Source organism: Numida meleagris, chromosome Z, assembly GCF_002078875.1.
Source record: "Numida meleagris isolate 19003 breed g44 Domestic line chromosome Z, NumMel1.0, whole genome shotgun sequence".
NCBI classification, from domain to species: domain Eukaryota; kingdom Metazoa; phylum Chordata; class Aves; order Galliformes; family Numididae; genus Numida; species Numida meleagris.
In genome coordinates this window covers 67,711,064-67,738,412 of record NC_034438.1, presented here as the reverse complement: position 1 = coordinate 67,738,412, position 27,349 = coordinate 67,711,064, and the positions used below count along the sequence as shown (strand labels likewise).

Below are 27,349 nucleotides of genomic sequence, written 5' to 3'. Positions count from 1 at the left end.
CCTAGCCCATAATAATCTTCCTAGGCTCCTAGTGACAGTTCTGCTACCCTATGCCTGTTGCAGACTGAAGAACAGCAGAGCTCCTGTGAAAGTTAGGCTGTTGTTTAGAATTAGGATGGCCGTGTGGGGCAGGACAGGAACGTTTGGGTGGAACGCCGCCTTCTAGCAACATGCTGCAGTGCCACCTGGCAGTTCTGTAACTTAGCATCAGGGAGGGATCAGAGGAACTGGGGCATCCGATCCCATCTTCATCTTGGCGCGTCTGCCTCTGTTGAGACGCAGTAGCGGCATCGGCAATGGAAGTAAAGGGAAAAAGGGAGAGTTACAACACGCCTAACCCAGACAGCGTTCTGCTGAGGCCTCGCTGCAGTGGAAGGACATGAAATCTGTGCTTAAGAGCCAGGCAGAAGGGCCACAGAGTGCAGCCCGCTGCGAGCAGAGGACGCTGGCGCAGGTGTGCCTAGCGCAACGCCGCAGCAGTAAACCTCAAATACACCATCGCTGTTCTAAGCGCTCAGGATTTGAGCTGACTTTTGTCTCAATTCATCAGGTGAACAGCAAAAAACGTGTTGGAGGGATTTGGAGAGCCCCTGAGAGAGAACTTTTCGCCTTCCCCTAGGAGGTCGCAGCTCTCATAACCCGCTGCAGGAGCCTGCTGCGTTAGCACGGGCTGGGAGCGGATGATGTACAGCTGCCCGCTCCGACCCAGTGACTCCAAGGAAGAGCAGCCGCAGCGGGCGGCAGCGGCTCCGTTCGATCGGTGCTGCCGGGCCGCCACCGGGAGCCCCGGGCTCCTCCAGCCCGGCGTTGGGCACACCGACACCAAACGCCTCGCCGGCACACGGAACGAGAAGGCTCCCGCGCAGCGGGGCGGGCGGCGGCACCCCGGAAGGGGCGGGCTCCCCGGCGGAAGCGGCAGGCCCGGGCCGGGGCGCGGCACTGCGACCGCCGCCGCCCGAGGCGCGAGCGCGGGGCTATGCCGGGCCGGAAGTCGTCCAAGGAGAAGAAGCGGCGGCGCTCCCGCTCCTGCTGCCCGGAGGGAGCGGCTGGCGGCGAGAGGAAGCGGCGGAGCGCCGAGTCCGGCCGCGGTGCCCCGGAGGTAACCGGCGGAGCCGCGGGAGGGCGGGCAGCAATCCGCGCGGTGCCTTTCTTCCTCGGACGTGCTCCGCGCCGTGATGGGACTCGTCAGTAAACGGCTCGTAACGGTCTCATGGCAAGCCCGGGCTGATCTTCCTTGCGGTGATGCCTGTAGTTTTTTTGACAGGCTGTGAGTTAGTGCGAACGGAGGTTTTTTTTTTCTTGTTGTCGTCACCGTTCTCGTTTCATCTGCTCCGTGTCTTGGTGTGCTTTGGTTTTTGGCTCCGCTGTCCTTAACGGTTCCTCACCAGACACGGGCCCCGCTCAGCACCGTGCTGGAACAAACGTCCTCACGCTTTCACACGCTCCCAGCTAGCGTGACTGACCACGAGGTGCTTTCTGTCACTGCCGCCCTTACCGGCTGCTGCTCGGGTTTGGGCCTCTCAGTCTTCTTGTTTATGGCTTCCTGCCTCGTTTATCCCGTGCTGAACTGAAAAAAATCCTTGAGCAGATACCCTTGGGGGGCAGCTGCTCTCCTCTCCCACATGCCTCACGCAGGCGGTCAGGGCGAGGAGGAGTTGTGCTGCGGTACCAGCCGCTCCTGAGGTGACCCCAGTGCACGCGCACATTGCGGGCACGATTTGTGCAGTGCGTGTAGCAGCCCTCCGATCTGCACGCTCCCGGCTCCAGAGGCTGCTATTGTGTCTCGTCACATACTTCGTGACGGGCTCAGTTCTGGCCACTGTCCCGAGTTGCACGTAGAGCACGTTTCCCGCATTGTCATGTCTGCACTGGGGCAGGAACCGCTGTGAGAACAGTTCGGGTTTATTCTGCACTAAAGCGCGCGTTAATCTGTAAGCAGCAGCAAGGTGTTTTATGATAATGCTTTCCACTTGGTAAGTACATTTGGCTCTTGGAAGTTTTAAGATTTCACTTAGCGCAGAAATGGTTTCAGTCACCAAAAACGTTAACTTCTGTAAAGCAATTAATTCCTAATTTAAAACAGTACTTGAAAACTCAGAATTCCACTTCAAGATGTCTTGTAGTTGTGAGGGAAAAACCTATCACTGTCACAGATGGAGTGTTAAATTTCTTTTCCTAGAAAACATGAAAATTGTACTTGTCTTTTTGATTTTAGGAGGAAAAATGCAGTGTACCATCTGGAGAAAAAGTGGAAGAACCTGAGCAACCCAGTGATGTAGAGGAAGGAGGATTAGATCTTAGTGTCTCCCTCAAACCAGTCAGTTTCTACATTGCAGACAAAAAAGAAATGCTTCAACAGTGTTTCTGTGTCATAGGGGAGAAGAAACTACAGAAGATGCTGCCTGATATTTTAAAGGTACTGAAATGTACTTTGTGTATGCTTTGCACAAGCTTGAATGCTCATGTAGCAAAACACATTTCTCTCTCAAATGTAGTGGACTTTCAGCTTAAAATTTGCCTGTATATTTTTTAAACAAAGATTACGTACAGTCTTTGGAAGGGAGACTATTTAAGGTTTCTTGTGGTTGTTCCACAGCTCACTCCTTTTTCCACACTGCTGTAGCTGAACTGGGCAGCTATTTATATACCATCTGTCTGTACTCGTTACTCATATGCAAAAGGAGTTCTAATTGTGTGGAATGAATTCAGTCATGTTGTTCAGTAGTAAGTATTGTGATGTGTTAATAAAAGTTTGATTTATAATTTGTGGATCTAAATTTCTTTGTAAGTTATTAAATTAATGTCCGAGGTAAGACCATAAAAGCCCTCTTAGTTAAACAGCTTCTGGAAGCTGTTACTTCTCTGGGGTTTAATAGCATTACCTGTAGAGTTTTATTGACTTAGAATGTCTGCATTTGGACCGTTGTGAATAGCAAGACTTGGTGAAAATACATTAGGCTAGCAGTCTATGCAGAGAAAGAGACTGCAAGTGAAATGCTGTTTTTGCGGTGTTTGTTAACTAATAGTTTTTCAATTTTTGTCTTATTTTTTATCTTAATCTATGAGTCATGTTACTAGTATAACTGAGGCAAGACAGACATTTAAAGCTCTTAGTGAACTGCATGCAGTTCAATCCATTTCTTCTCTCTGAGAGAGAGAGATGAAGAGGGGTAGAGTGGCTGGAGGCAAAGGGATAGCTGACGTGGAGAAGAAATTGCCTAATGGGATTAGGACCAAACTGACAGTAAGATCATGTGTGTTAGGTAAGATGCTCAGCGCTGATTAATTTTGGTATGTGTAAATGGCATCATAGTAAATTTAGAAATGTAAAATTATCATTTCACCACGAGGACACCAAGGAGTACAAAAGATGTGAAAGTAGCTGGAATATCCATAGGCTAAATAAATGTGTGGTATCAAGCATGAGAGGTGAATCACAATTCACGTATTTTTTTGCAACTTCTTTTTTTATGGCATACAGTGATACATAATTCCTCTTGGTGACTTGTTAATATCGTCACTGACTTCAGTCTATGAACTTGGATTCAACAGTTGGCTTTGGTTTTTCTGCAGACTTAATTATGTAGTTCACCTCCTCCTGAATGACGGAGAAATACCAATGATCTGGGCTGCAGTCAGTTTGCTCTTCCATGCTTTACACCTCTCCCCCATTATTTCTACTGATCAGTGTCACAGCTGCAGCAATAACGCTCAATGATCAAGTAACTAATACTGTGTATTGCTTAATTAAAACAAAAAAAAAACAAAACCAAAAGAACAGAAAAACAACAGCTATGTTTGGTGGTTGTTACACCAGAATCAGCTATCTGATGTTCTTCAGTAGTTGCCTCAGTTAGGTTAGAACAGTGGAGAGGCTTGCATTCTGGATTACTGTGAGGCTGGAGAACTACTTAGCATTTGTAATTATTCTTTCCTCAGTAATGTTTACTAGCCTGTGGCCTGTCTGTCTGTCTTCTTAGAGCTGTTCCATGGATGAAATCAAAAGGCTTTGCTTGGAGCAGTTGGAGATGTTATCTGAAAAAAAACTGTTGAAGATACTTGAAGGTATGAATGAAACTTTTAGGCACCACTGTACACAGAGAATAAGGAAAACAAAAGTAGTCTGCCTTTAACTGCGCCTGTGTTTCCAGGTACTGCTATGTGTATATATATGTGTGTGTATATATGCTAGTCTTGACCTTTTAATCTTGGGTGAAATCATCCAGTAATTCTGAAAGTGTTAAGGACACGTTCAAAACATGTCTGTGTAATCTTCCTTTCCTTAGTACCCAAACTAAGAACAAAGGTTTTGACTTGAGTGTGGTAAAGCAAAACCAGGAATATGGAAGCGTTGTTTGGAATCCATTACTTTGGGTAAATTAAGATGAAGTTACCTCTTGGTTCTCTGCAGGGGAAGCCTTGTATACCACTATACCAGTTCAACTGTATTAACAATTGCACTGGATTATTCAGTGTAGTTAAAGAATTCTTAGTGCATGTCTCTGCTCTGCTGAGACACACAGTTCATACAGTTCTATTAGGGATGTGACGTTCCAGTGTTTCAGTATCTTACTGGACTTCCACTTGGTTTTTAAGGGCTCCAGAATTTAGTTGTAGACATTGCTGTCTTCTCAGTTAAGTGGAGCAGTTGAATCCTGAACGGTGCAGAGTACCTTCGACTACTTATGTCTCCTGTGCTTTATTTTTATTGCCTATCGTATTGTAGTAGCAGTAGGAATTATTTATTTCATAGTACAGTGTAACTGAAAAATGCTAACCACGTGTTAGCAGTTACCTCACGAATAAGCTTTCTGTTTCTGTCCGTGTCTGATTTTAGAAGATCTGTTTCAGATCTCAATGGAGTTAATTGTTAAGGTTAACTATATAGCATTAATTGTGTTAGGTGCCTAAAGTTGCATGTTTGAAATTGTGTACACCTAGGCAAGAGTGGAGCTGATTCTGATACTGACGAGGATGGAGATGGAGAAGACAAGACTGGAGGTGAATCAGTCAGTCAGTGAGTAAAAGAAAACAGTTCAAAACTTAATTTAGAAGTACTGAAAGCAAAACTGGGATTTTTCACGGAGAATGATCAAATACAGTGTTGAGAGATTCAACTGATATAACCATAGTTGTATAATTAATTTGATAAAATGACAGTGAGCTGTTACTGCTAGCAAGCATTACAGTTCCAAACGTGTTTTGTCACTTGATAATGTTGGGTAACTGAGTTTCACACTGGCATTATTTCCCATCATTTGAGTTGTGGTAACTGAATGTACCCTGCAAAAGTGAGGTTGTGTGATTCATGTTAACAGACTTCAGTTGAACTGCAGTGGATTGAATAACCCCTTCCTGCTGAAATCCATGAACTTTTAAAGCGTTTTTGGCCTAAGATGTATTGCTTTCCTCCCATCCTTATTTCTGGTCCTTCATTCCTCTCCCAGTTGGAGCGGCACTGACACTTAACTGTTCCTGTGTTCCTGTTGAGGATGTAGCGTAATATCTGGAGTTTCAAGTACTGAGGTTTGTAGCTGCTCATTCTTAGACTGGCATCTGCAGTTCTGCAAAGGCCAATTTTTTTTTTCCCCCAACCTTTTTTAAAACACTTCTTTGTTTTTAAGGACACAAGTCTTACATAGCATGTTACTAAGTCATTTCTATATTGAGAGGGTGATCTCTTTCTGACAGTGTCTAAAGAAAGTAGTCAAGGGGGAAAAGAATGTTAGTAGTTGTCACCCACAATGTAGGATTAGGAATTTTAGGAATCTGTTTGTGGAAGTCAAAACAATAAGCAAATTTCTCTTTTGATTGCTGACTTGTTTACAGCTGGTCCACACATTCACTGTACAAATTTAATAAGCCTTTTGAAGCATGGTGGACTGGATACCTGTGTCAGCTTGTTAAGGTGCTTGTTAGTTGGTGGTTTGGTGAGTTCATCCAAATTTTCCAAATAGAAACAGAGTTGGGAACGATAATGATAATACTTTAAATTTAATGTCTAATCAATAGTTTTGATTCAATAGAAACCTCACTGCTCTGGTTCAGAGCAAGTTATAAAGTCATTGAAGTTGTTTTCTTTGATCATATTTCATCATACATCAGGCTTGTGAAAACAAATATTTTAGAAAATTGAGTGATACTAAGATAAGTGATATTTTGGTTTTTCTCCTGTGATTTAATATTTCATGAAACTATTTCTTGTGACGTTCCGTTGGGAACTGATTTGAGGCTGTATTCCCTGCTTTGCTGTTTTTACGTGGTCTGTGAATGATGTGAGTTCACTCATTCATTGAGACTGTTTTTATCTTTTGGTCTTTAATCCTCTGCAGCCTATTTAAAATATTAACTATAAAAATAAAATACTGTTTATATAAGGGAATCTCTTTACTGATGATTCATGTTTTGCCTGTGAACTTTGGAATTAAATGGAAGGACAGCCTTGCTGGCTAAAGAAACCGTTGAAAATGTCCCAGGAGTTTGATGTCTGAAGAAATGTTAGGATTTTGTTTTTAAAAATCTAATTCAAAAGATGTTTACTACTGGGAAATACATGTAATATTCTTCATCTTAGAGAGGTGTGGTAGAATCAGTGGCGCTGGATTTCAGGAAAGCAATTACATGAGTTCGGGGTGTTTCAGCACTACTGTTCAGGCTCTTACAACCTTCAGCTACAGCAGTGAAGTCTTGTTTATGTTTAAATACTTACCTGTCTCTAAGGACCTGCTTCAGGGCTAACTGTGTATATCTAAAAGTATCGGGGATTTAGAGATGTTTTTCAGGTACAAAGTTTGATTGCGGGTTGCAAAATTTAGGTATTTATTGGGAGCTCTTATGTAGTTTCACATCATTAATTGAAAATTGAACCATTCTTTTTCTGATGTGAGCATGGAAGTCCTCGTTCTGCAAGCAAAATCAGAGTTTGAGTTTTTTTCTTAAAGTTCATCTCTGTAAAAGCTTCAGTTGTTTCCATTACCATGTAAAGAGCCACTTTTTTTGTCACCAGCTGCTCCTTTGTTAAACACTTTATAACCTGAAATGAGCATGTGAAGAACAGGAGAATCAGGGGCTTATGTCTCCCAAAAACTGGAAATTGCTGTTGAAGTAGATAAGCTTCATTACTTGTGAGCTCTGAATAGATTTTTAGCTGTGCGATTTTCAGGTCTTTGTCATTATTTGTTTCTGTTAGTCTGCAATGGAATACCATTAAAACGTGAGAATTACTGCGTATGGAGTTTTCTAGCTAAATGATAGACACTTTTGTGGAAGGAGTTAACCTATTAATGTCCTGAAAAGCCAGCTGGGCATTCTCATCCATTCAAAAACAACAAGCAAGTTATTTTTTTCCTGTTCCCTGAGGCAGCCCTTTAAATAACCTCCAACAGAAGGACTGAAAGCAAATTGTTGACATTAGTAATAAAACATATTCATTTAGAATGTAATTTACAGTGATCGTATGTTCATGTGTATAATGTGAACAAACGATATTTAGCTTTGAAAAATCTAATGTGCGTGAAAGAAGGGGATTTTCAACTTACGTGCTTTGCCTTACTTTTAGGTTATCATATCCTCTGCTAACGTTAGGGGAGGCACGGTGTTATGCTGCCCTTAAACATGTGCCCCAGAATAGATTATTAGGAAAAATATTGTAAATAAGCCATGTAAACAAGATTAACAAACAGAGAATGAAATTGAACTGTGAACTGAACTGCTTCTGACTGCTCACAAAATGGTGCAGAATGCTTACCTATTACATGACAGTAACAGTTCACTATCAATCCAGTCCAGCCAACAAACAAAAATACCCACAAAATGTACTGTGAAAACCCTGTGGGGATCCAGAGGTTTTCTTGACAGTAGGTAGTCCGTATAAGAATACGTTTCTACCATAGTCGGTGATCCTGTCAATGCGACAGAAAGAAACTTTACAACAGTTTTTGATGTGTGATTTCCATTTTATAACTTCTTTTTTAAGTAGCTGTTCAAATGGATATAGGTAATTTCACAGCCATTGTTCGAACCCATAGAGGTCACTCTTTTCTAGCAAATGAGCAATCTTAATTCCTTAGTGATGTTTGGCTTCAGAGCTCTGGGTGATATCAGATCAAATCTCTTGCCTTTGCTTCTCATGAAAACTTTTTGTGCGAGCTCAGACTTTTCCACGTAACATGCTGCTATCCAGTAGAGAGGTGAGTAGACAGTTCAAAAGAAGGAAGAATGGGCAAGGGAGGATGGAGTGTGAAGAGCCTAACTGGCTTTTGCTCTTAGTGATGAGCAAGTGTTTTGGGGACATCACAACCTTATTTTGGTCAGGAATTGAGTGACTAAATATAAAAAAAACCTGTAAGGAGTTGCTTTTTAAAAGGACATGGATTCCTCCAGAGGCAGGCCTGTAACAGTTAGTTCACAGTCCCCATGTCTCTCTAGCTGCTGGCTATGCAAGTTTCAAGGTTTGGCCCCACTTCTGTTGCTGCTCAGCCCTCTTTGTGTACATGGAGGCCCTTCCAGTAGTTCATCCAGACCTGTGCTGTCCCCAGTAGCTGCCTCTTAGGCAGTTAATCTCTTGGGTTTCTAGCAGGGCTGTGGTCCATCAATTTGAGTGCTTGCAGACTCTGGTCTCTCTCTGGAATTTGGCCCTTAATCTTATAGTCTCTTTGGTATGTGACTCTCAAGCATCTCATCCTACTTGATAGCTAGAATAGCCTGAAGTACTGTATGTGTGTTTTGCATTGTGTTTTTTGGTAGCACAGTTCTGCAGGTCTTTGTCAGCTGTAGACCTCTGTGTAGTTGCTGGCAGTTAGAGGTACACGCAGACAATAGACTCCTGCTGTTTGGGAAAATGGTTAGCAATGGAATTCAGCTAGTGGGCAGGGTAGACTAGTGATCAGGTGCAAGGTGTTTGTACTGACCAGAAGTCAGCTGATGCTCACGTGGCCCAGTTTATCTCCTTTTCTTTCTGTTTTCCATGTGCTTGTTCTCCAATCTACCTCCATCTCTCCCTTTTCCTACCTTTGATCTTTTCTCAAACATCCTAGAATGCCCTGCACAATCCCCTTTAACACATGCTGCAGTAAGTTTTACACAATCCTGAAATGTTCCTCCCCAGCAACCTGTGGGAACCCCTTGCTGCTTCAGGCAGAAACTCGCTTCAGGCTGTAAGGTGCTCTAGCTACTCTTAGCAGGTTTCTCTCGTGGTAGATTGTCTGGTTGCTTTCATCTGACAGCCCTAGAAGCAGTTCAAACAAGGTGATCCCTCTGTGCAGATCACGTTATTGGTGTTGATCTGTTTACCATTATTCTTCTCACTTGATCTTTGTGTTTATGGTGACTCACTGTTAAAAGCATAACCTAATGCACAGGAGAGCACAATCAGGAGCTGAGTGTGATGAGCTCAGAAAGTGATAGGAGAACAAAACCCTGAAATTTATGGGAAGGTATATCGTGATAATGTCTTGGATAGGTTTAACTGGTGATCTGTGCTAACATATGGCCTAAAAAAGCAGAGGACCACTGAGGTTTAGGTTCTGAGCTGCTGCCTGAAGCTGACGCTGGAAGGGTTGTGTTTCCCCCATAGTAGGCTGCATAGACTCACTAGACCATTGCATACAGCAAACTTTTATTTGTAGAATTCCTGAACTTATTTTACCTCTAGCTAGAGAGTGCTCTAAACCATCTTGCAACACCTGTGGCTTTTGTGGTACAAGATGACGACATGGATAGAAAATGCATGAGCAAACTTTCTATGTAAAAAGGCAGAGTTTAAATGATCTTGTGAAGGAGTTACCATGCATACACAACTTCCTCTTCAGCATACCTATTTGAAAATCTAGTTTGCATTCAGTTTTTCAGCCTTGTCTAGGACTGGAGAAATGAAAGGATTGGGAGAAAACTTTTTGCGCTAAGTAGGAAAGTAAACTTTAAGGACATATACTACTGAAATGTGCAGAAAAAAATGCATCACAGTAAATAGTTTTTTTCCTTCTTTATTATAATGACATTGAGCAGTAAATTTCTTTTGAGGGGTTCTTATTTCAGGTGCAGAACTTCTAGGCATCTTTCCTCATGTGCTTTGTAGCTGTTTTTTTTACAGACACATTCCCCTTAATAACTGCACTATTCCATACACATTTTGGTTGCGTTGGGTGAAAGCAAGGGAGAAGCACAGAATCTATTGACTTTTAACCTCTGCTGACATGGGAAAGGAAACAGCCATCAAAATAACAATCTCTCAGACCATGCTGGCAAGAACTTCTATTGTACTTTTTTTTGACTGACGTGGTCACTGGACACCTGAAAGAAAAACCATCTTTGAGAATGTGCGGAAAGCAGTTCCTTCTCCAGTTATGGGACAGGGTATTACTGAAAAGTTGTGGAAGTCATTACATTTAAATCTATGATATCAGAATCTTCCTGTCTTCTCTGTACTGCTGCTTAGATCCAGCAGGTGGAATGGTTGCATTTGTTCATCTGAAAGCAACGCCGCACTGACATTCAGGATAGAAATTTGGCAGTTCTACTGCCAAGATGCTCACTGAACATGGCAATTGAACTTTTCCTGTGATTCTGAGTCCTTTGTTGAGGGCTGTCCTTTATTCTCTCTGTATATTTCATGGTGTTTCCATAGTATGTCTGAATGTGTACCCAGTGTGTGAAGAATGTGAACATTTCACAAAAGTGTCTCTTCCTTATCCCTTGCATAAAGCATGCGTAACTTTGCAGGTCAAGAGTAAAAATGAGTAAACTGAAGAAATAAACATGGATATTGAGTACTACTTAGCAGTTGAGCTTAATTTCCTTTTAAGAAGCAGCCCTTAATGAAAATGTGAAATTGTATTAAGAAAAAGTGGGTGGTGGTGGGGTGACTAAATTCATGAAAACAGCTTCTTAATTCAAATGAAGAGAATAAATAGGATCTGAATGCAACTGAAATTTCAGGTTTTCAAATTATTTAACTCTGTGACTTTTTATTCTGAGTTTTACAGACAAAATTCTATGGGGAGACAGTATCAGTGAGAATTGGTATCCTGAAAGACAAGAATGTATTGAAAATAGTTACTTCATCCAGCTCACTAGGGACAGCAAATGATAGCTTGTTTTCAAATGCTTAGAAGAGCTGGCTAAAGTTATTGCTCTACCACCATGTAACTTCTTTAGTTAATTTTTCTTTAAACAGTACTCTGTGAAAGACATAGATTAAAATGTCTTCTCTTTTACTTCCAGGCAGGACAACAGCATAGACTCCACTTCTTCTTTGAGAGAAGACAAGCTGGAAGGTCAGGAATCAAAACAAGGTATGTAGAGTAGAAAATTTGTCTTCTCAGTTCTGTAACATCGAGAAGATTTTCAAATATTTTTCTGGCTAGAAACATACTGCAGTTCTTCAGAGTTCGGTAGTTTGGCTTCCAGAACATGATTGCAGGCTTTTGCAAGGCTCGTTTGGCTCTTCATATCTAGTGTTTCAGCTGAAGGAGAACTTGGTTTATTTCAGTTACTTCAATTTCAATATGCAGGTGATGGCTAGTACTGCCTTTACCATCTATTCAATTTGATAGTCAGTTTTACATTGTATTGTGAAAGAGACTGCATTACTCCGTTTTGACATTCACAGAAAAATATGATAATAACTGTTTGCTGAAGAACTGCTTGCAACTTGTGTTCAGTCTTTGTGATACTTTGATTTGTAGGATTATGTAGACCGAGTTCTGTGGAAATGCTGCTTAGCACCCACCACTCCTCATGACTGCCTTTTTTTTACTTAAAATCATTGCTTTCAGAAGTGCTCAGATGTTCAGATCTCTGAGGTGGAAAGCTTTGTTCTGCATATCCTTTTCCATACCTTCTCCATATCTGTTCTAAACAGTTTTCCCTTCTCATTTATCAGAAGGGGTATGATCCTTGATCTGTCTCTTCTGACCAATGTACCTACAGAATCCCTTGTTGTTTTTCACATCCCTTGCCAGGTCAGTTCCGTCTGCACCTGGGCTTTCCTGATCGCATCTCTGCATTCCAGACAGAATCACTGTATTTTTCCCAGGCCACACATCACTGCTACCACTGCCTATATGTGTCCTTTTCCCTCAGTTTGGTCAATGGGTCTTAGTTCAGCCATGCCAGTTACCTGCCTCCTCTGCTTGTTTTCCTATTCCAGGGGACAGAGAGCTATGGTGTTCTCAGAAAGGCATCCTTAAAGAGCTGCCAGTTCTGCTCCAATCCTTTTTCTGCAAGGACAGCTTCCCAGGGGATCTCACCCAGTAATTCTTTAAATTGTTCTGCCAGGGCATGATCACCATAGCCCTGAGTGTCTCCAGTCTTAACCTCTTTAATGAGCTCCTCTGCATTGGTGGGAGCCAGATGCAGTAACACTTCTGGTTGGTTTGTCTAATATCTGGACCAGGAAGTTGTCCTCAGTGAATCTCCTGGGTTGTTTGCAGCCTGACATGAAGCAGGAAGGCTCATCCACAGGCTCCCCTTGATCAGGTGGCATGTGGTAGACCCTGACTGCCAGATGTTCTTTATTGGTCACATCCCTAATTTTCACCCACAAACTCTCAACTTGATCATGGCAGTTTCTCAGAGGCAGCTTTTTGCACTCTATCCACTTCTTAACATGGAGGTCAGCTCCCTTGACCCTCTTTCCCTGCCTGTCTCTTCTGAAAATCTTACAGCCCTTGATTGTCATTCTTCAGTCATGGGAATCATCCCACCATGTTTCTGTGATCACAGTTAGGTCATAGTATTCTAGTTGCGCTGTGGCTTCCAGCTCTTCCTCCTTATTTTCCAGGCTGCATGCATTGGTGTAGATGCACTTCAGACAGGCTATTGGCAGTGTTACCTTCTCAGAGGGGCTCTCATCAGATCCTCTGAGACTGTTCTGGGTGTTTTTCCCCACTGTTTCAAACGTGACAGTATTCCCTTCTGGGTCACATAGAATTCCATCCCCTTCCCCCATCAAATCTACTTTAAAGCTCTGTTAATCTGTCCATCCAGCTTTCTTCCCTGAACATTCTTCTCCTTCCTGCTCAATTTTTGTCCTATCTGATGCTCATGTTTTTGGTCTCTCAGAAGCCTGTCCAAGATTGTAGAAACCAAAGCTCTGATTGTGACACCACCTATGCAGCTAGTCATTCACCCGACCTATTCTCCTCCTTTTTGGGTCCCAGCCTCCAAATTATAGGACAAAGGAGAAACATTGCTTGCGTTCCTGTTTCCTTCATTGTCCTTCCAAGGGATGTAAAGTGTCTTTTAATGTTTTTGCTTTCCTTGCCACAGCCATCTGAGACCCAATTTGAATGAGAAGGAATGGATAGTAGTCAACCTACTTTATCAGACCCAATTAATCTATTATTGATATCTCTGATGTTTGTCCCTGGCAGGAAGCAAACTTCTCTGGAAAGATTATATAGGCAGCAATCCTAAATCTAGAATCTCTAAGCTATAGTTTCTTCTTCCTCTAGCCCCCCAAAGATAAAACTTAGAGAGCTTTTGGGACCATCCTTCTCTGCCTTCCATGGTCCCTGCCATGATGAAACACTCTGCCTCATTATTGCAAATGCAGCAGTGTTCTACCATGACACCATCCTGTTGCGACAATCTTTGGTGCATGAATCCTTAATTTTCATCTTTTGGAGGTATGATTCTGTATTCTGTATTTTTTCTGTATTCTGTATTTTTCCTTTTTAGATGTAAAAATGTAGTGGGAGAGACAGGCACTGTGGTGGTTTTCAGAATAGAAAGTGCAAAAGCGGGTAAATTAGTGATACACCTTTGAGCACCTGTTGTGTAAGGAAACAGTTTCCTTAATCAGCAGCAGTACTATTCCAGTCATTAAATGAACACCACTTAACAACTGCTCGTATTACTTTGTTGTTGACACACTGGGTATTTCTCTCTGTCTTCTTGTTTTCATTTGGACTGTCTCTATGCAGTAACATCAGAAACGTGGTCTGCAGATGATGTCAGTTCACGCCTTTATTGAGACTATTTTGAGGTGTTCCAAAACAGTATGTAAGGGGTAGGATGCCATCAGCTGCCCCTTGTTGTGGTTGGAGGTCTGGGCAGAAGCACAGTCCAAGGATTACAAAGTCAGCCCCAAAGTCCTTTATTTCATAGAGAATCCCAAGTTGGCAGGGACCCCCAAGGATCATTGAGTCCAGCTCCTGTCTCCACACAGGACCACCCAAAATTCTTGATGTATGATGTCTCCAGGCCATAACACCTGAGGAAACATGTAATTCTACAGGAGAGCACCCAGTGGCCAGCACCACGCCTGGCTGACAAGTGCCTACTAGTGGAAGAGCCGGTGGATGATCTTCTTTGGGCCTGTCACAGATGCAGCTGCCACAGCTTCATGCCCCAGCTGCAGCGGGCCATTGGAGTGGCCTGCACCTACAAAGGATGGAGTGCCCATGGAGAAAATGTGCTCTACCACCCGCTCGTGCCCCTGAGGCCTCCCCTGGGCACACCTTCCACCTGGAGCTGGGTGACGTGGAGGACATGTCAGCAAGGTCCTGCCTGCGTGTGGAACTGGAGAGCATCTGTGCAAGGGAGTGGCTGCTGGGGGATGTGCTCTGCTTTCTCCACCGTGCTCAGGATGAGCTGAGGGGGAAACAGGATGCCAGCTTCCTTGACACCTGTGAGGGCTCCTACCTTCATGTGCAGAAAAGCACGTGCTGATTCCAGAAGCAGGTGAAAGCAGCTTAGAGATGTCTGCCTCAGTCGTGCGACTGACGCCTGATGGTGCTGCCCTCACACAAATCCTGCAAGCTGAAGATGACCACTCCCTCCTCAAAGACTTTCTTCATTGAGAGGGGGCTTGGGGTGCAGTTGAATGACCCAGCCACCTTCCTTTGCATCAAGTAAGCTGAAACTATTTTGCGAAGATGTAGCATTATTTCTATCCTTCAACTCCTATTTCACAATTTAGAATGCTTTCTTAACAATGTCTCTTGGAACAACTTTGTGAAAGCTGTTTTTATTTTTCTGAAGTTCAGAATGGAAGTGTTGTAATAAAAACATAAAAGCTTTCAGCAGCAGGCTGCTATGAGTTTGTGAGGAATGTTTCAAATGTTACTTGCTGTACTGCGTGGAGTGACCTTGGTCCCAACAGATTTCCCACAAATCTTTTCCACTTTTGTATTATCACTTTGGAATCGATGACTGTTGTAGATGATTGCTTCATTGTTGTTTTTTTTTTTTTTGTCAACTTGAGTGTCATAATGGCTTTGAGCTGTCATTCAAAATGTTAACTTGAAGAAGCTTATGCGAATATCACTGTAAATTAAAAATAGAACTCCAGTCCTTCTTCTGCAGCTTATGATGCTATGGGAAAAGATTGATGGGATAAACAAAACTAGTTAAAGAAGAATTGTTTTAGAAGTAATTTCACAACTATGCAATCATAGAATCCTTACAATTGGAAGTGACTTTTAAAGGTCATCTGTTCCAATGACCCTACAATGAACAAGGACACCGCAGCTAGATCAGGTTGCCCAGGGCCTGATCCAGCTTTGCCTTGAAAGTTTCCAGGTATGGGGCATCCACCACTTCTCTGGGCAGCCTGTTCCAGTGCCTTGCCCCTCTCACTGTAAAAGTCTTGTTCCTTATATCTACTCTAAATTTACCTTCCTTAAGCTTGAAACCATTTCCCGTGTAGATATTGAAAGGCCACTATCAGATCACCTTGGAGCCATCTCTTCTCCAGGCTAAAGAGCCCCAGCTCTTCAGGTGTTCCATTCCTTGGATCATTTTTGTGGCCTTCCTCTGGACACACTGGAACAGGTCCATGTCTCACCTGTATTACGGACTCCACTTCTGGAAGCAGTACTCCAGGTGAGACCTCACCAGTGTAGAGCAGAGGGGCAGGATCACCTCCCTCTTCCTGCTGGCCACACTTCTTTTGATGCAGCCCAGGATATGGTTGGCTTTCTGGGCTGCGAGGGCAGCATGAGTGCTGGCTCATGTCCAGCTTCCCACCCACCAGTACCCGCAGGTCTTTTTTGGCAGGGCTGCTCTCAATCCTTTCATCCCCCAGTGGGGATGATTGGTAGTGGAGGTGGCCTTGACCCAGGTGCAAGATCTTGCATTTGGATTTGTTGAACCTCATGAAGTTCACCTGGGCCCACTGCTCAGCCTGTCTAGGTCCTTCTGAATGGCAACCCTTCCCTCAGGTGTTTTGACTGCACCCCACAGGTTGGTGTCATCAGCAAATTTGCTGAGGGTGCACTTGATCCCTCTGTCAGTGTCATTGATGAAGACAGTAAAGAGTATTGGTCCCAGCATCGACTCCTGTGGGACAGCACTGATCTCCATCCAGACATGGTGCCGTTGACCACCACTCTCTGAACTGAATCCTGTAGTCAGTTCTTCATTTATTGAACAGTCCACCCATCAAATCCATATCTTTCCAATATGGAGAAAATCCTTGGCTTTTCCATCCCTACACAGTTTAGCAGCTTCCTTATACTTTTCCCACAGTACCTGTCCCTGTTTCCACTGCCTGTGCATTTTCTTCTTCAGTTTGACCAGCAGGTCCTGGTTCAGCTTTGCTGGTTTCTTGCCTTCCTTTCCTGACTTCTTACACCTGGGGATGGAGAGCTCTTGTGCCCTGATGAAAGCTTCCTTAAAGTTCTGCCAGCTCTGCTCTCCACTCTTAGCCATGAGGAGTTTCCCAGGGTGTTTTATTGACTAACTTCCTGGAGAGCTGGAAGTTAACTTTTCTATAATTCAGTGTCCTATTTTACTCTTTGCCTGTGTCATGTCCCTCTAGAGCATGAACTCAACCATAGCATGGTCACTGCAGCCTAGGCAGCCTCCAGTCGTGATGTCACCGATCAGTTTATTATCACTGGTGAGCAACAGGTCCAGGATTGCATCCCTCCTGGTGGGGCCTTCTATTACTTGACTCAGGAAGTTATCTTCAGTGCATTCTAGGAGCCTCCTGGATCACCTACAGCTTGCTGTGCTACTTTTCCAGCAGATGTCCGTGTGGTTGAAGTCCTCCCGCAGGACAAGCGCTTGCAATTGCAATGCCTCTTGCAGCTGGAGGTAGAAGGCCTCATCAACAGGCTCCTCTTAATTGAGTGGCCTGTAGTAGGCACTGATCACAAGGCTCCCTTTGCTGCCTCGGTCTCTAACTGTCACCCATAGCCTTTTGACGTGCTCATGACTATTCCTTAGGGACATTCTTCATTCTATTCCTTTGCCTGATGTAGATAGCAACACCCCTCCCTTCCTTTCTTGCCTGTCCCTTCTGAACGGCTTGTAGCTGTCGATAGCCACACTCCGGTCATGGTATCATCCCTCCAGATATTGGTGACTGCAACTATATCATGGTTTTCTAGTAGTGCAGTAGCTTCCAGTTCCTCTGCTTTGTTTCCCAAGCTGCATGCATTGATGTAGAGGCACTTCAGCTGGGCAGCTGGTCTTGTCACCTTAAAGGATAACTCCTTAATTCCTTTTAAGTATTTCCCTTGGATTTCCCCATTGCCTTCTGTTGCCCTAGCATTCACTGCCTCATCATCATAGGATTTCCTATGTGCTGTGGTGTTGCCAGCATCTCTCAAGGCTGTAGATCCTTCAAGGCCCCTGCTAGCACTCTGTTCCTCTAATTAGCTATGCCATCCTACACCTTATCATGGGAAGGCTCACTGTCTCCCCTGTCCCCCTCTTGACCTAGTTTAAAGCCCTCCCAATTAGCCCTTCTAACTTTTCCCCAAGGACCCTTCTCCCCCTTTGGGGAAGGCAAACCCCATCCAGTGCACACAAACTTGATGCCGAGTAGGGCATTTGCTTCTCAAAAAAACAAAGTTCTCACGTTGATACCAGCCATGAAGCCAGGTATTTAAAGATTTGATCCTTTGATTTGTTTCCATGTCCTTGCCCACGACAGGAGGTAGAGAAGAAAAGATGATCTATGCATTCAATTTCTTCAGCTGTCATCTGAAGGCCCTGAAGTCCCTTTTGATATTCCTTAACCCACATGTAGCTGCTTCATCTCTCCCAGTACAGGAAAGCACTAAGGGGTTGTGGGCTGTCAGCCGTACCAGGCTGGGTAGTTCCCTGGTGACATCCCTCACCTGAGCCCCAGGAAGACAGCAGACTTCTCTCAGAAGAGGGTCTGCTTGGCATATTGGATGTTCAGTTCCCTGTAGGGAGGAATCACCTACAACCAGTACCCCTCTCTTCTTCTTCAGTGATGTAGTCTCAAGGGAAGGCTTTTCAGGGTTGATTTTGTCTGTCTAGTGTGAGTGGGCTGTTAGCACCCCCAGGCAGGCCTTCCACATGCAGCGCCTCACACCTGTTGTACAGATGCACCTTGTGGGGTGGAGCAGGCAAGGAGGGTTTTCATTTGCAGCTTTGGGTGCAGACTTGTCTCCATCCGCACCTTTCCTTTGTGTTCTTGCCTCCAGCTTGGCAATTTTTTTCCGCAGCTTGTTGTGATACGAGCTGCCTTGGGTTTTGTTTTTTTTCCTTTGAAATAACCTGTATGCGCATGGGTGAGTTGTAGTCTCCCTGTTCCTTTCTTTTGTCCCCCATGACAATTTTAATCCATTTATTCCATCCTCGCCTCAAGGCAGAACAGATCGTTGGCCTGCTCACACCTCACACAGCTGTTCTGACTGCTGCCCCGTGAAGCCAGGGAGAGCCTCGTGCACACTATGCAGCTGGATCATGGGTCAGCATAAAGACATTTGAAAAGGGAAGGATATCTGCATGCTCAAACAAAGCAAAATAATTTATTCATTAATTTGAATGGGCACCCAAATTTTTAGCCACTTCCTGGAAACAAAGCCTCAGTATGCACGCTGGTTACTGGGGAAGAAAAATGCTGCAATCACAAAAATCCTCATTCCTCATCTTCTTGAGCTTTTATTACTGAGTGTGACAGAATGTAGTACAGAACATTCTTTCAGTCAGTTTAAGTCAGCTGTCATGGCTGAATTTGTCTCCCAACCTTTTCCCTCTGTCTGGCCTAGCTGTTCACCAGTTCCCAAGACATTGGTGTGTTATCAGCACACTTTCACCACAGGGTCTTCTTTGAAGAAAATCAACAGCAGCCCAGCCAGACACACTACAAAGTCATTTTCTCATTGCCTCTGAATTAGGTAGGATGAATATGTTACTGTTAGCTTCCAGATTCTGAATCTAGGATCCATGGATGCCCGTGTTTTTTTGATCTTAGGGATTGCTGGAGGATCACGATTGCTGGTTATGTGAAGTCCTGAAGTGAAGTGAACTCCCAGACAGGCTAACATGTAATAGTCCAAAACAGAGAATTAAATGTTTTCCTAAATCATAGCTGATGAGTAGGAATGAGTAACTTTTTTTTTTTTTTAAGTAAATACACAGTAAAGAAATCTCTAATCCTGAATAAATAAAACCCTTGGACTTACGTTTTAATATGTCACAATTGATTATAAAACCTATCTGAGATTTTTTGTTGACCCAGTAGCTTAATGGAGAAAAAAAGTTTTCTCTGCTGCTTTCTGTACTTTTTTTTTTAAGTAGGGAAAATGTCTTTATTACTTCCTTGGTATTCAAGATTGATTCTCTTTCACACCCTCAGAGTAGTGGGAATGTCATAAAAGCCAGGAAAAAAAGGTTGGTATTAAGATTTTCTTCTCTAGTTATGCATTAAAATCAAATGTATTTATGTACCAAGAGGCATTTCTTTTGGGGCGTTTAGAAACACTTTTTAGTAAGATTTTTAGTAAGATTTTTAGTAAGATTTTTAAAAAGGTCTATTTGTTTTTCCTTTAAAAATGGTTGCTTTTGATGTTTGATGGAAAAAAGAACTGAACAAGGTGCAGCTTCATTTTGCTAATCTGTACTTCATTGCTAATCTTTGCACAGCTTCCACCAAATATGAAGTGTTTGCACAAAAACTCAGGAAGAAAATACTGCCCACAGTGTGGCTGGAGAGGTTTTTTTTACACCTCACACTTGTGTTCTGAAGAAAAGTCTCACATCCCTTTCGCTGCATTTTGAAATATTTCCTGTGTAATAAGAGGCACTGAAACATCAACAGCACAAAACAAAGAGTTCTAAAAACATCTTTTCAAGGATCCTTTTAGAAAAGGGACGTCATTGTTCATGTTGGAACTGAAACCCAGATCTTCAACTTAGAAGAGCTATCAACAAAATTAATTCCGGAAATTCTGCAGCAATTAAATAGTAGGTGTATCTTGTGCAAAAAAAAAAAGCAAGTGATAGGAAGGGAATTACTCATAGATACTAAAGTCATAGGTCTGTGCTGTGTTAGACTGTATTATCAGTGTTACTAATATTCAGATTATTAAAAAAATAATCACTGCCTGATATTTGAAGGCAGCAATCATGGGGGGATGCACTTGCTTGGGCTTTGTGTACATTGGTAGTTTTGTTGCTGATACGTGATGCATACGAATCAATGATTCTTCTAGCCCTACAGATGGAAGATTCAGGAACCAAATTTACAGATGGATTAAACTAGCAACCCCACCCACCAGTTGTCCTCCAAACTAACAGTTAGGTGTAAGAGAACTGTTTAAAGCCAGATGTGGAAGTACTAATTTTAATAATCACCGTCACAGAGTGGTTTAGGTAAGAAGTGACCTTTTGAAATCAGCTACACCCAATCCTTCTGCTCCCAGAGCAGATTGCCCAGGATTGTATGTAGGTGGGCTTTGAATATCTCCATGGCAGGAGACTCTGTGACCATTCAGGCAACCTGTGCCAGTGTTTAACCACTCTTACATTAAAAAAAAAAAAAAAAGCTTTCTTGTATTCACATGGAATTTCATGTGTTTTAATATTTGCCCATTGCTATTCATGTTGTCAGTGTGCACTACTGAATTAGAGAAATTTTTACAACCAGGTTTGCAATACTGTCTAAATACTTAATATTTTTTCTATATAGAGGGTCATTGTAGATTACAGTAGTTTACACAGGAATGTAAACTTTCTTAGAATATTCATGACAAATTGTATGTATTTCAAAAATAGAGAGTCTAAATCTCTCAGTTCCCTCTGTACTCAGCCCTGGTGAGGCCCCACCTGGAGTACTGTGTCCAGTTTTGTGCCCCTCACTTCAAGAATGACATTGAAGCCCTGGAGCGTGTTCAGAGGAGGGCGACGAAGCTGGTGAAGGGTCTGGAGCACAGGCCTTATGAGGAGCGGCTGAGGGAGCTGGGATTGTTCAGTCTGGAGAAGAGGAGGCTCAGGGGAGACCTTATCGTTCTCTATAACTACCTGAAGGGAGGTTGTAGTGAGCTGGGGGTCAGCCTCTTCTCTCCTGTAACTAGTGACAGGACGAGAGGGAATGTCCTCAAGTTGCGCCAGGGGAGATTGAGGCTGGACATTAGGAAACGCTGCTTTTCTGAAAGAGTGGTCAGGCACTGGAATGGGCTGCCCAGGGAGGTGGTGGAGTCACCATCCCTGGAGATGTTCAAGAAACATTTAGATATAGTGTTGAGAGACATAGTTAGTGGGGTTATTGGTGGTAGGTGCATGGTTGGACTGGATGATCTTGTAGGTCTTTTCCAACCTAGATAATTCTATGATTCCATGATTCTGTGATTATTCATGAAGAGGGAACACAGCTGTGCCTTTGGATAGCTGTGCAGTTATAAAGCCTTAATAGCCAGTAACTATCATCATCTGGCTATACAATTTTTATTTGAAGCACTGAATGGTAGGTTTGCAAAGCTACAAGGGTTGGCAACAGACTAATCATTTCTGAGGCCAAAGTATCAGAAGCAGTAGTTTCTCTGTCGCCAAATTGTGAGATCAGTTACTCAGACTCTGACAGAGTTTGGCTTTTATTTTATTGCACCGCTTCTTCTAATTGATTTTCTTAATAAACTATATCATTTAGCTGACATTAAAAGCCAATATCATAGCTTTCCCTATGTTCTTACTGACCTGAGTTAAATATGTCCGAAATACTTGTGTGGTAGATTTTGAATTAATGTGCTGTAATAGGAGTTTCTACGAACTTTCAGTACTTTTCTTGACATAGTGTCTAACTCCTTTTAGACTAAGTAAAATAGCTCTTAAATGTTCTTCTTAAAACTGCATTTTGAAAACTAAGCTTACTTTAAAGATAACAAACAATAATCAGTTCTGCACTTCAGGGGCTTCCTTGTGATAATAAAACCTTATGGCATTTTAATTGGGAAAATTCATCCATATGATGGAATACTTTTTCCTGGTATTGCCACTTTGCTATACTGTACGTTCTTTTAAATTGGCATAAAAATGCATTAACACATGTCTAAATTAGATCAGCCTTTAAAGATGAGTAAGAAAAACAAAAGGAATTAGTTGTCTCAAATTCATAGATCTTTTTGCCACCCTTTATCTGTAAAGAGTGTTTTGAGCAGAATTGATTTCTTTTTAAGGGGGAAGAATAACCGTTGGCTGTCTGACTACATGATTGTTGCATTTGTGTTTCAGGCAAAGGAGAAGACAGTGATGTCCTCAGCATAAATGCAGATGCATATGATAGTGACATAGAGGGTCCATGTGACGAAGAAGGCAGCCCAGATGTGCAAGAAGACGTTGTCAGAAGTGGAGCTGGTCAGATTGATGACCTTCAGAAGGACATTGAGAAAAGTGTGAATGAGATATTGGGGTTGGCAGAATCTAGCCCAAAGGAGTCTAAGGCAGCAAGCTTAGCTGTTCCTCCATTAGAAGATGTTCAGCCATCAGCACAGCAGCTAGAGCTCCTTGAGCTTGAAATGAGAGCCAGAGCTATTAAGGCTCTGATGAAGGCTGGTGATGTAAAAAAACAGCCCTAAGATTGTTTACAATAAATTCTCAGTATCTTTTGAAGGATGTTGTGTTTGTTCATATAGTTGTAGGGGTTGGACTGAACCTAAGGAAATGATCTAGTCCAACCTCCCTGTTAAAGCAGGTTCCCTGTAGTTGGTTGCACAGCCAAGTGTCCAGGAGGGTCTTGGATATCTGTAGAGAAAGAGACTCCACAACCTTTGTGGGCAGCCTGTTCCAGTGCTCTGTAGCCCTCAAAGTGAAGAGGTTTTTCATACGGAACTTGCTGTGTTCTAGTTTATGTCCATGACCCCCTTGCTGGGCACCACTGAAAAGAGCCTGGCCCCAGCCCCTTGATAGTTGCCCTTTAGATATTTGTAAGCGTTAATAAGATCTTTTCTCAGTGTTATCTCCTCCTGGGTGAAGAGTCCCAGGTCTCTCAGCCTTTCTTCATGAGGGAGATGCTCCAGACCCATGATCATCTTTGTGGCCCTTTGCTGGACATTCTCCAGCTGTTTCCTGTCTTTTCTTGAGCTAGGAAGTCCAGAACTATACTCAGTACTCCAGATGCCACTCAGCATCAGGCCTCACCAGAACAAAAGGGAGTGGGATAATCACCTCCCACTCCCTGTTGGCCACACTCTTTTTAATGTACCCCAGGGTACCGTTGGCCTTCTTGGCCACAAGGACACACTGCTGGCTCATGGCCAACCTGTTGTCCAGTAGGGCACTCGAGTCTTCTCCACAGAACTCCTTTCCAGCAGGTCAGCTACTCTCCTGTTCACATGTGCCTGATCCCAGACTGTGTACTTGCCCTTGTGGACGCTCCTAAGGTTCATCTCTACCCAACTCCCCAGCCTGTCCAGTCTCGCTGAATGGCAGCACAGCCTTCTGGTGTGTCAGCCACTCCCAGCTTCATACCATCAACAAACTTGCTGAGGGTGCACTCTATCCCTTCATCCAAGTCACTGATGAAGAACTGAACAAGACCGGACCCAGTAGTGCCCATGGAGGAGCACCTCTAGGTATAGGCCTCCAACTAGACTCCAGGCTGCTCACCACAACCCACTGAGCTCTTTCAGTCAGCCAGTTCTCAATCCACTTCTCTCTCCGCTCATCTGTCTCACACTTCTTAAGCTTACCTATGAAGATGTTCTGAGAGGCAGCGTCAAAAGCCTTGCTAAAGTCAAGGTAGACAGCATCCTCTTCTCCCATCAACCTGCTGGTCATGACACCGTAGAAGGCTACCAGATTGGTCAAGCGTGATTTCCCCTTGGTGAATCCATGTAGACAACTCCTGATAATGTTGTTTTCCACTTGCTTGGAGATGACTTCTAGAAAAAGTTGTTCCATCACTTCCCCAGAGAGAGTGGAGGCTGACTGGCCTATAGTTTCCTGAGTCCTCCTCCTTGCCCTTTTTGAAGGCTGGAGTGACACTGGATTTCCTCCAGTCCTCAGACTCCTCTCCTGTTCTCCATAACCTTTCAGAGATGGCAGAGAGTGGTTCAGCAGCCACCCCTGTAAGCTCCCTCACCACTCATAAGTGCATCCCATGGGAGCTTATGGATTTGTGTGTGTTGATTCTGGCTAGAATCATAGAACCATAAAATGGCTTAGGTTGGAGGGGACCTTAAGTATCATCTAGTTCCAACCCCCTGCTATGGGCAGTGTGGCCAGCCACCAGATCAGGATGCCCAAGATCCCATCCAACCTCACCTCGAATTTCTCCAGGGATGGGGCATCCACAACCTCTCTGGGCAGCCTGTGCCAGCTCCTCACCACCCCACATGTAAAAAATTTCTTCCTGACATCTAACCTAAATCTCCCCTCCTTCAGTTTAAAGTTGTTCCCCCTTGTCCTGTCACTACCAGGCAATGTAAAAAGTTGGTCCCCCTCCTGCTTGTAGGCTCCCTTCAAGTACTGGAAGGTTGCAATGCAGTCTCCCCAGAGACATGGACGATCTCTGACTAGATCTTCCTTGATGAATGAGAAGTCTTCCTTTCGCCACTCTCTCTCTTATCTCCAGAGTCTGGGATTCCTGAGGGGCAGTCTTAGTAGTAAAGGCTGAAGCAAAGGTGGCATTTGGTAACTGCCTTCTCAGCGTCCTCCATTACAAGGGCACTCATCCCATTCAGCAGCAGGCCCACATTCTCTGTAGTCCTCCTTTTTGATAAACTTAATGAAGCCTTTCTTCTTGTCCTTCACCTTTCTCGCAAGATTTAATTCCAAATGGGCCATAGCCTTCCTTGTTGCATCCCCACATGCCCTGACAGTGTACCTATATTCTTCCCAAGTGGCCAGACCCTTTTTTCATGTTCTGTGAACATTTTTTTTCTATCCGAGTTTTTCCATGAACTCCTTGCTAATCCATGCAGGTCTTCTGCCACCTTTGCCCGATTTACTCTTACTGATACTGAGGCTGGAGGAAGGGGTGCTTGAATGTCAACCAACTCTTACTTTCCAGCGGGCCTCCTTGCCTTCCAATGCTCTGTTCACTTCAGTGCTGAAGTGTATTTGGGATGGGTGTATGAAATTCCTTATTCTGACTCGTTCGATGTTGCTCGTTGTTTTCATTGCCTTTGGTGTGCTGCTTCATGCCTAGCACAAAAGAGCTGTGGCACAAATGAGTTGGTTTGATGCTGCCCTGAGCGCCCAGCAGCCTCTGTGCTCAGTTGTCTCTTCAGGGAGGCACACCGTGTACGGAGCTATGCCATGAACCTGGTGCCTTCAGGACAAGTAGAAGAATCGAGTTCTTTGTAACTCCATGGCTGTAAAATAACCAACTATTTTATTTATTTGCAACTTCTTAGTTGAGAAACTTGGTATGTGTATTTTTCATTAAAAGTACCGTTTTTGGAGCGGTGTGACATCCTTCAGCGTTCTTCCATGTGATCTGAGATGCTTGTTTCTCCTTGGGTCCAGGTCATAATAATGCAAATGTTCTAGTTAAATTAAATAACGGTTCATTCTGAGAAAGTTAAAAGTGTGGTTAGGTTTCAGAAAGCTAACTTGCTGAACATGGTAGTGTTGTGGTGGTTTTTGTTCGTTCTGGAATAAACAGTTGAACTGTCTTATTTTCAGAGTTCTGAAAGTGCCTGTAAGTGGTAAATACCAGGGTTTTTATATTGGTGGTTGTTTAATTATGTTACTCTTTTCCGCTGTTTTTATGTCATGTCATAACTGAAATAAAGAAAAAGGATTTTTTTTCCTGACAGTGTCATTTTAAAAAGTACTTGGCATAATATTTGGTAGAATGTGGTAAATTAGACTACTTTGAAGACCCTTTATTTTTGATATTAAATTGATACAGTCATTTTATGTTCCCTGTAAACAGGAAAATCTAATTTTTGTGCACATGTTTCTTAGAAAAGGCATTTATTTGTAACTGTTATATACAGGTTTAAAACCATAATTCTTTATTTTTGACTTCAAAGGAATTCATTTGTAAATAACTTGTATTATGGAATAAAATTTCCTGCTATGGTTTCATGAAACAATTTCAAGAATTCTGAGTCTTGAGGAGTAGTGCTGTTTTTCTGTTTGGCTGCTAATCAAAATCATATTAACTTGTATTTACATACACAAATTAATTTTTATTATGGTATGAAGCCTGTGGATGTCAACCCTTAACACCTGTGGTTTCTCCATCAATTTGTCCTACAGAGCCGATTCCTTGATTCTTGTGCATCTCCAATGTGTTTCCACCAACCGCTGAGCAGTAAGAACTTACTGCATGCTAAAGCCATTCCTCAGCAAGGCATAACTTGGAGCGTCTTGGAAATGCTGAATGTTGATCAAGTTTAATTAGAATTAGGTTTCACACACCAGAAGTACATCCAGTGATGCCACAGAACGATGGATTCCCAGGTGGAACTAAGTACTGCTTCCTTAAGATTTCACTGCAATTTTAAGTAATGATAAATTAGGTCATAGTTCTACGGGATCTTTGTTGGAGGTCCATGCTTCTGAGCTGGCAGCATGGCATCTGGCATGGAACTGTCTATGGAGCAATGCTGTGTCACTGAATTCCTCTGTGTGGAAACAATGGCACCCACTGACATTCACCGATGCTTGTGAATGTTTATGGAGAGCAACCAGTGGGTGTGAGCACAGTGAGGTGGTGGGTGCTGCGTTTCAGCAGTACTTCTAAGCAGATGAGGTTATCTCATAAGATGTCAGATCATCAGTGTAGATGATTTAAGACGTTTTTGTTCCAACTGTTGAAATACTGTACTAAACACAAACAGTGCAGAACAGTGCTGTGAATCTCACCATGCTGGTGCAATCACCAGCCTTGTCTGTATTCGCAGGAGCATGGTTTGAGAAGGAGCAGCCACCCTCCAATGGGACAGAACATCTGCTTGCAAGATGGGTCCTGGCACAGTCAGAGCTACAAAGATCAAAGAACCATAGGATGGCTTGGGTTGAAAGAGACCCTAAGGCCCACCCAGCTCCAACCTGTCCCATGGGCTGGTTGCCACCCACTGGGTCAGGCTGCCCAGCACCCCATCCAACCTGGCCCTGGGCACCTCCAGGGGTGGGGCACACACAAATCATACATGGTTGCTTGTTTATTACCATTAGTCTTTAACGTTAGTCT

The 27,349-nt window shown here is 43.3% G+C and overlaps 1 protein-coding gene across 2 annotated transcripts; it reads left to right on the top strand.

Moving 5' to 3' along the window:
- On the top strand, positions 729-26,246 carry CAAP1 (caspase activity and apoptosis inhibitor 1). 2 transcript variants are annotated; one of them, XM_021381612.1, is made up of 6 exons: positions 729-1,099; positions 2,216-2,416; positions 3,981-4,065; positions 4,942-5,017; positions 11,221-11,291; positions 22,435-26,246. In XM_021381612.1, exons 1-6 carry the CDS (start codon positions 977-979, stop codon positions 22,776-22,778), a joined length of 900 nt encoding a protein of 299 aa, XP_021237287.1. In that variant the 5' UTR covers positions 729-976; the 3' UTR covers positions 22,779-26,246. The 2 variants fall into 2 exon arrangements, with proteins under 2 accessions (XP_021237287.1, XP_021237286.1); XM_021381611.1 differs by lacking the exon at positions 729-1,099 and adding an exon at positions 1,151-1,267.

What these genes read in the sequence shown, in the direction of transcription:
- CAAP1 (XM_021381612.1), top strand. Translation starts at nt 977, where the DNA reads ATGCCGGGCCGGAAGTCGTCCAAGGAGAAGAAGCGGCGGCGCTCCCGC. An exon ending in ACTGTTGAAGATACTTGAAG is followed by an intron (nt 4,066 to 4,941) that starts GTATGAATGAAA and finishes GTGTACACCTAG; the next exon opens with GCAAGAGTGGAGCTGATTCT. An exon ending in GGAGGTGAATCAGTCAGTCA is followed by an intron (nt 5,018 to 11,220) that starts GTGAGTAAAAGA and finishes TTTTACTTCCAG; the next exon opens with GCAGGACAACAGCATAGACT.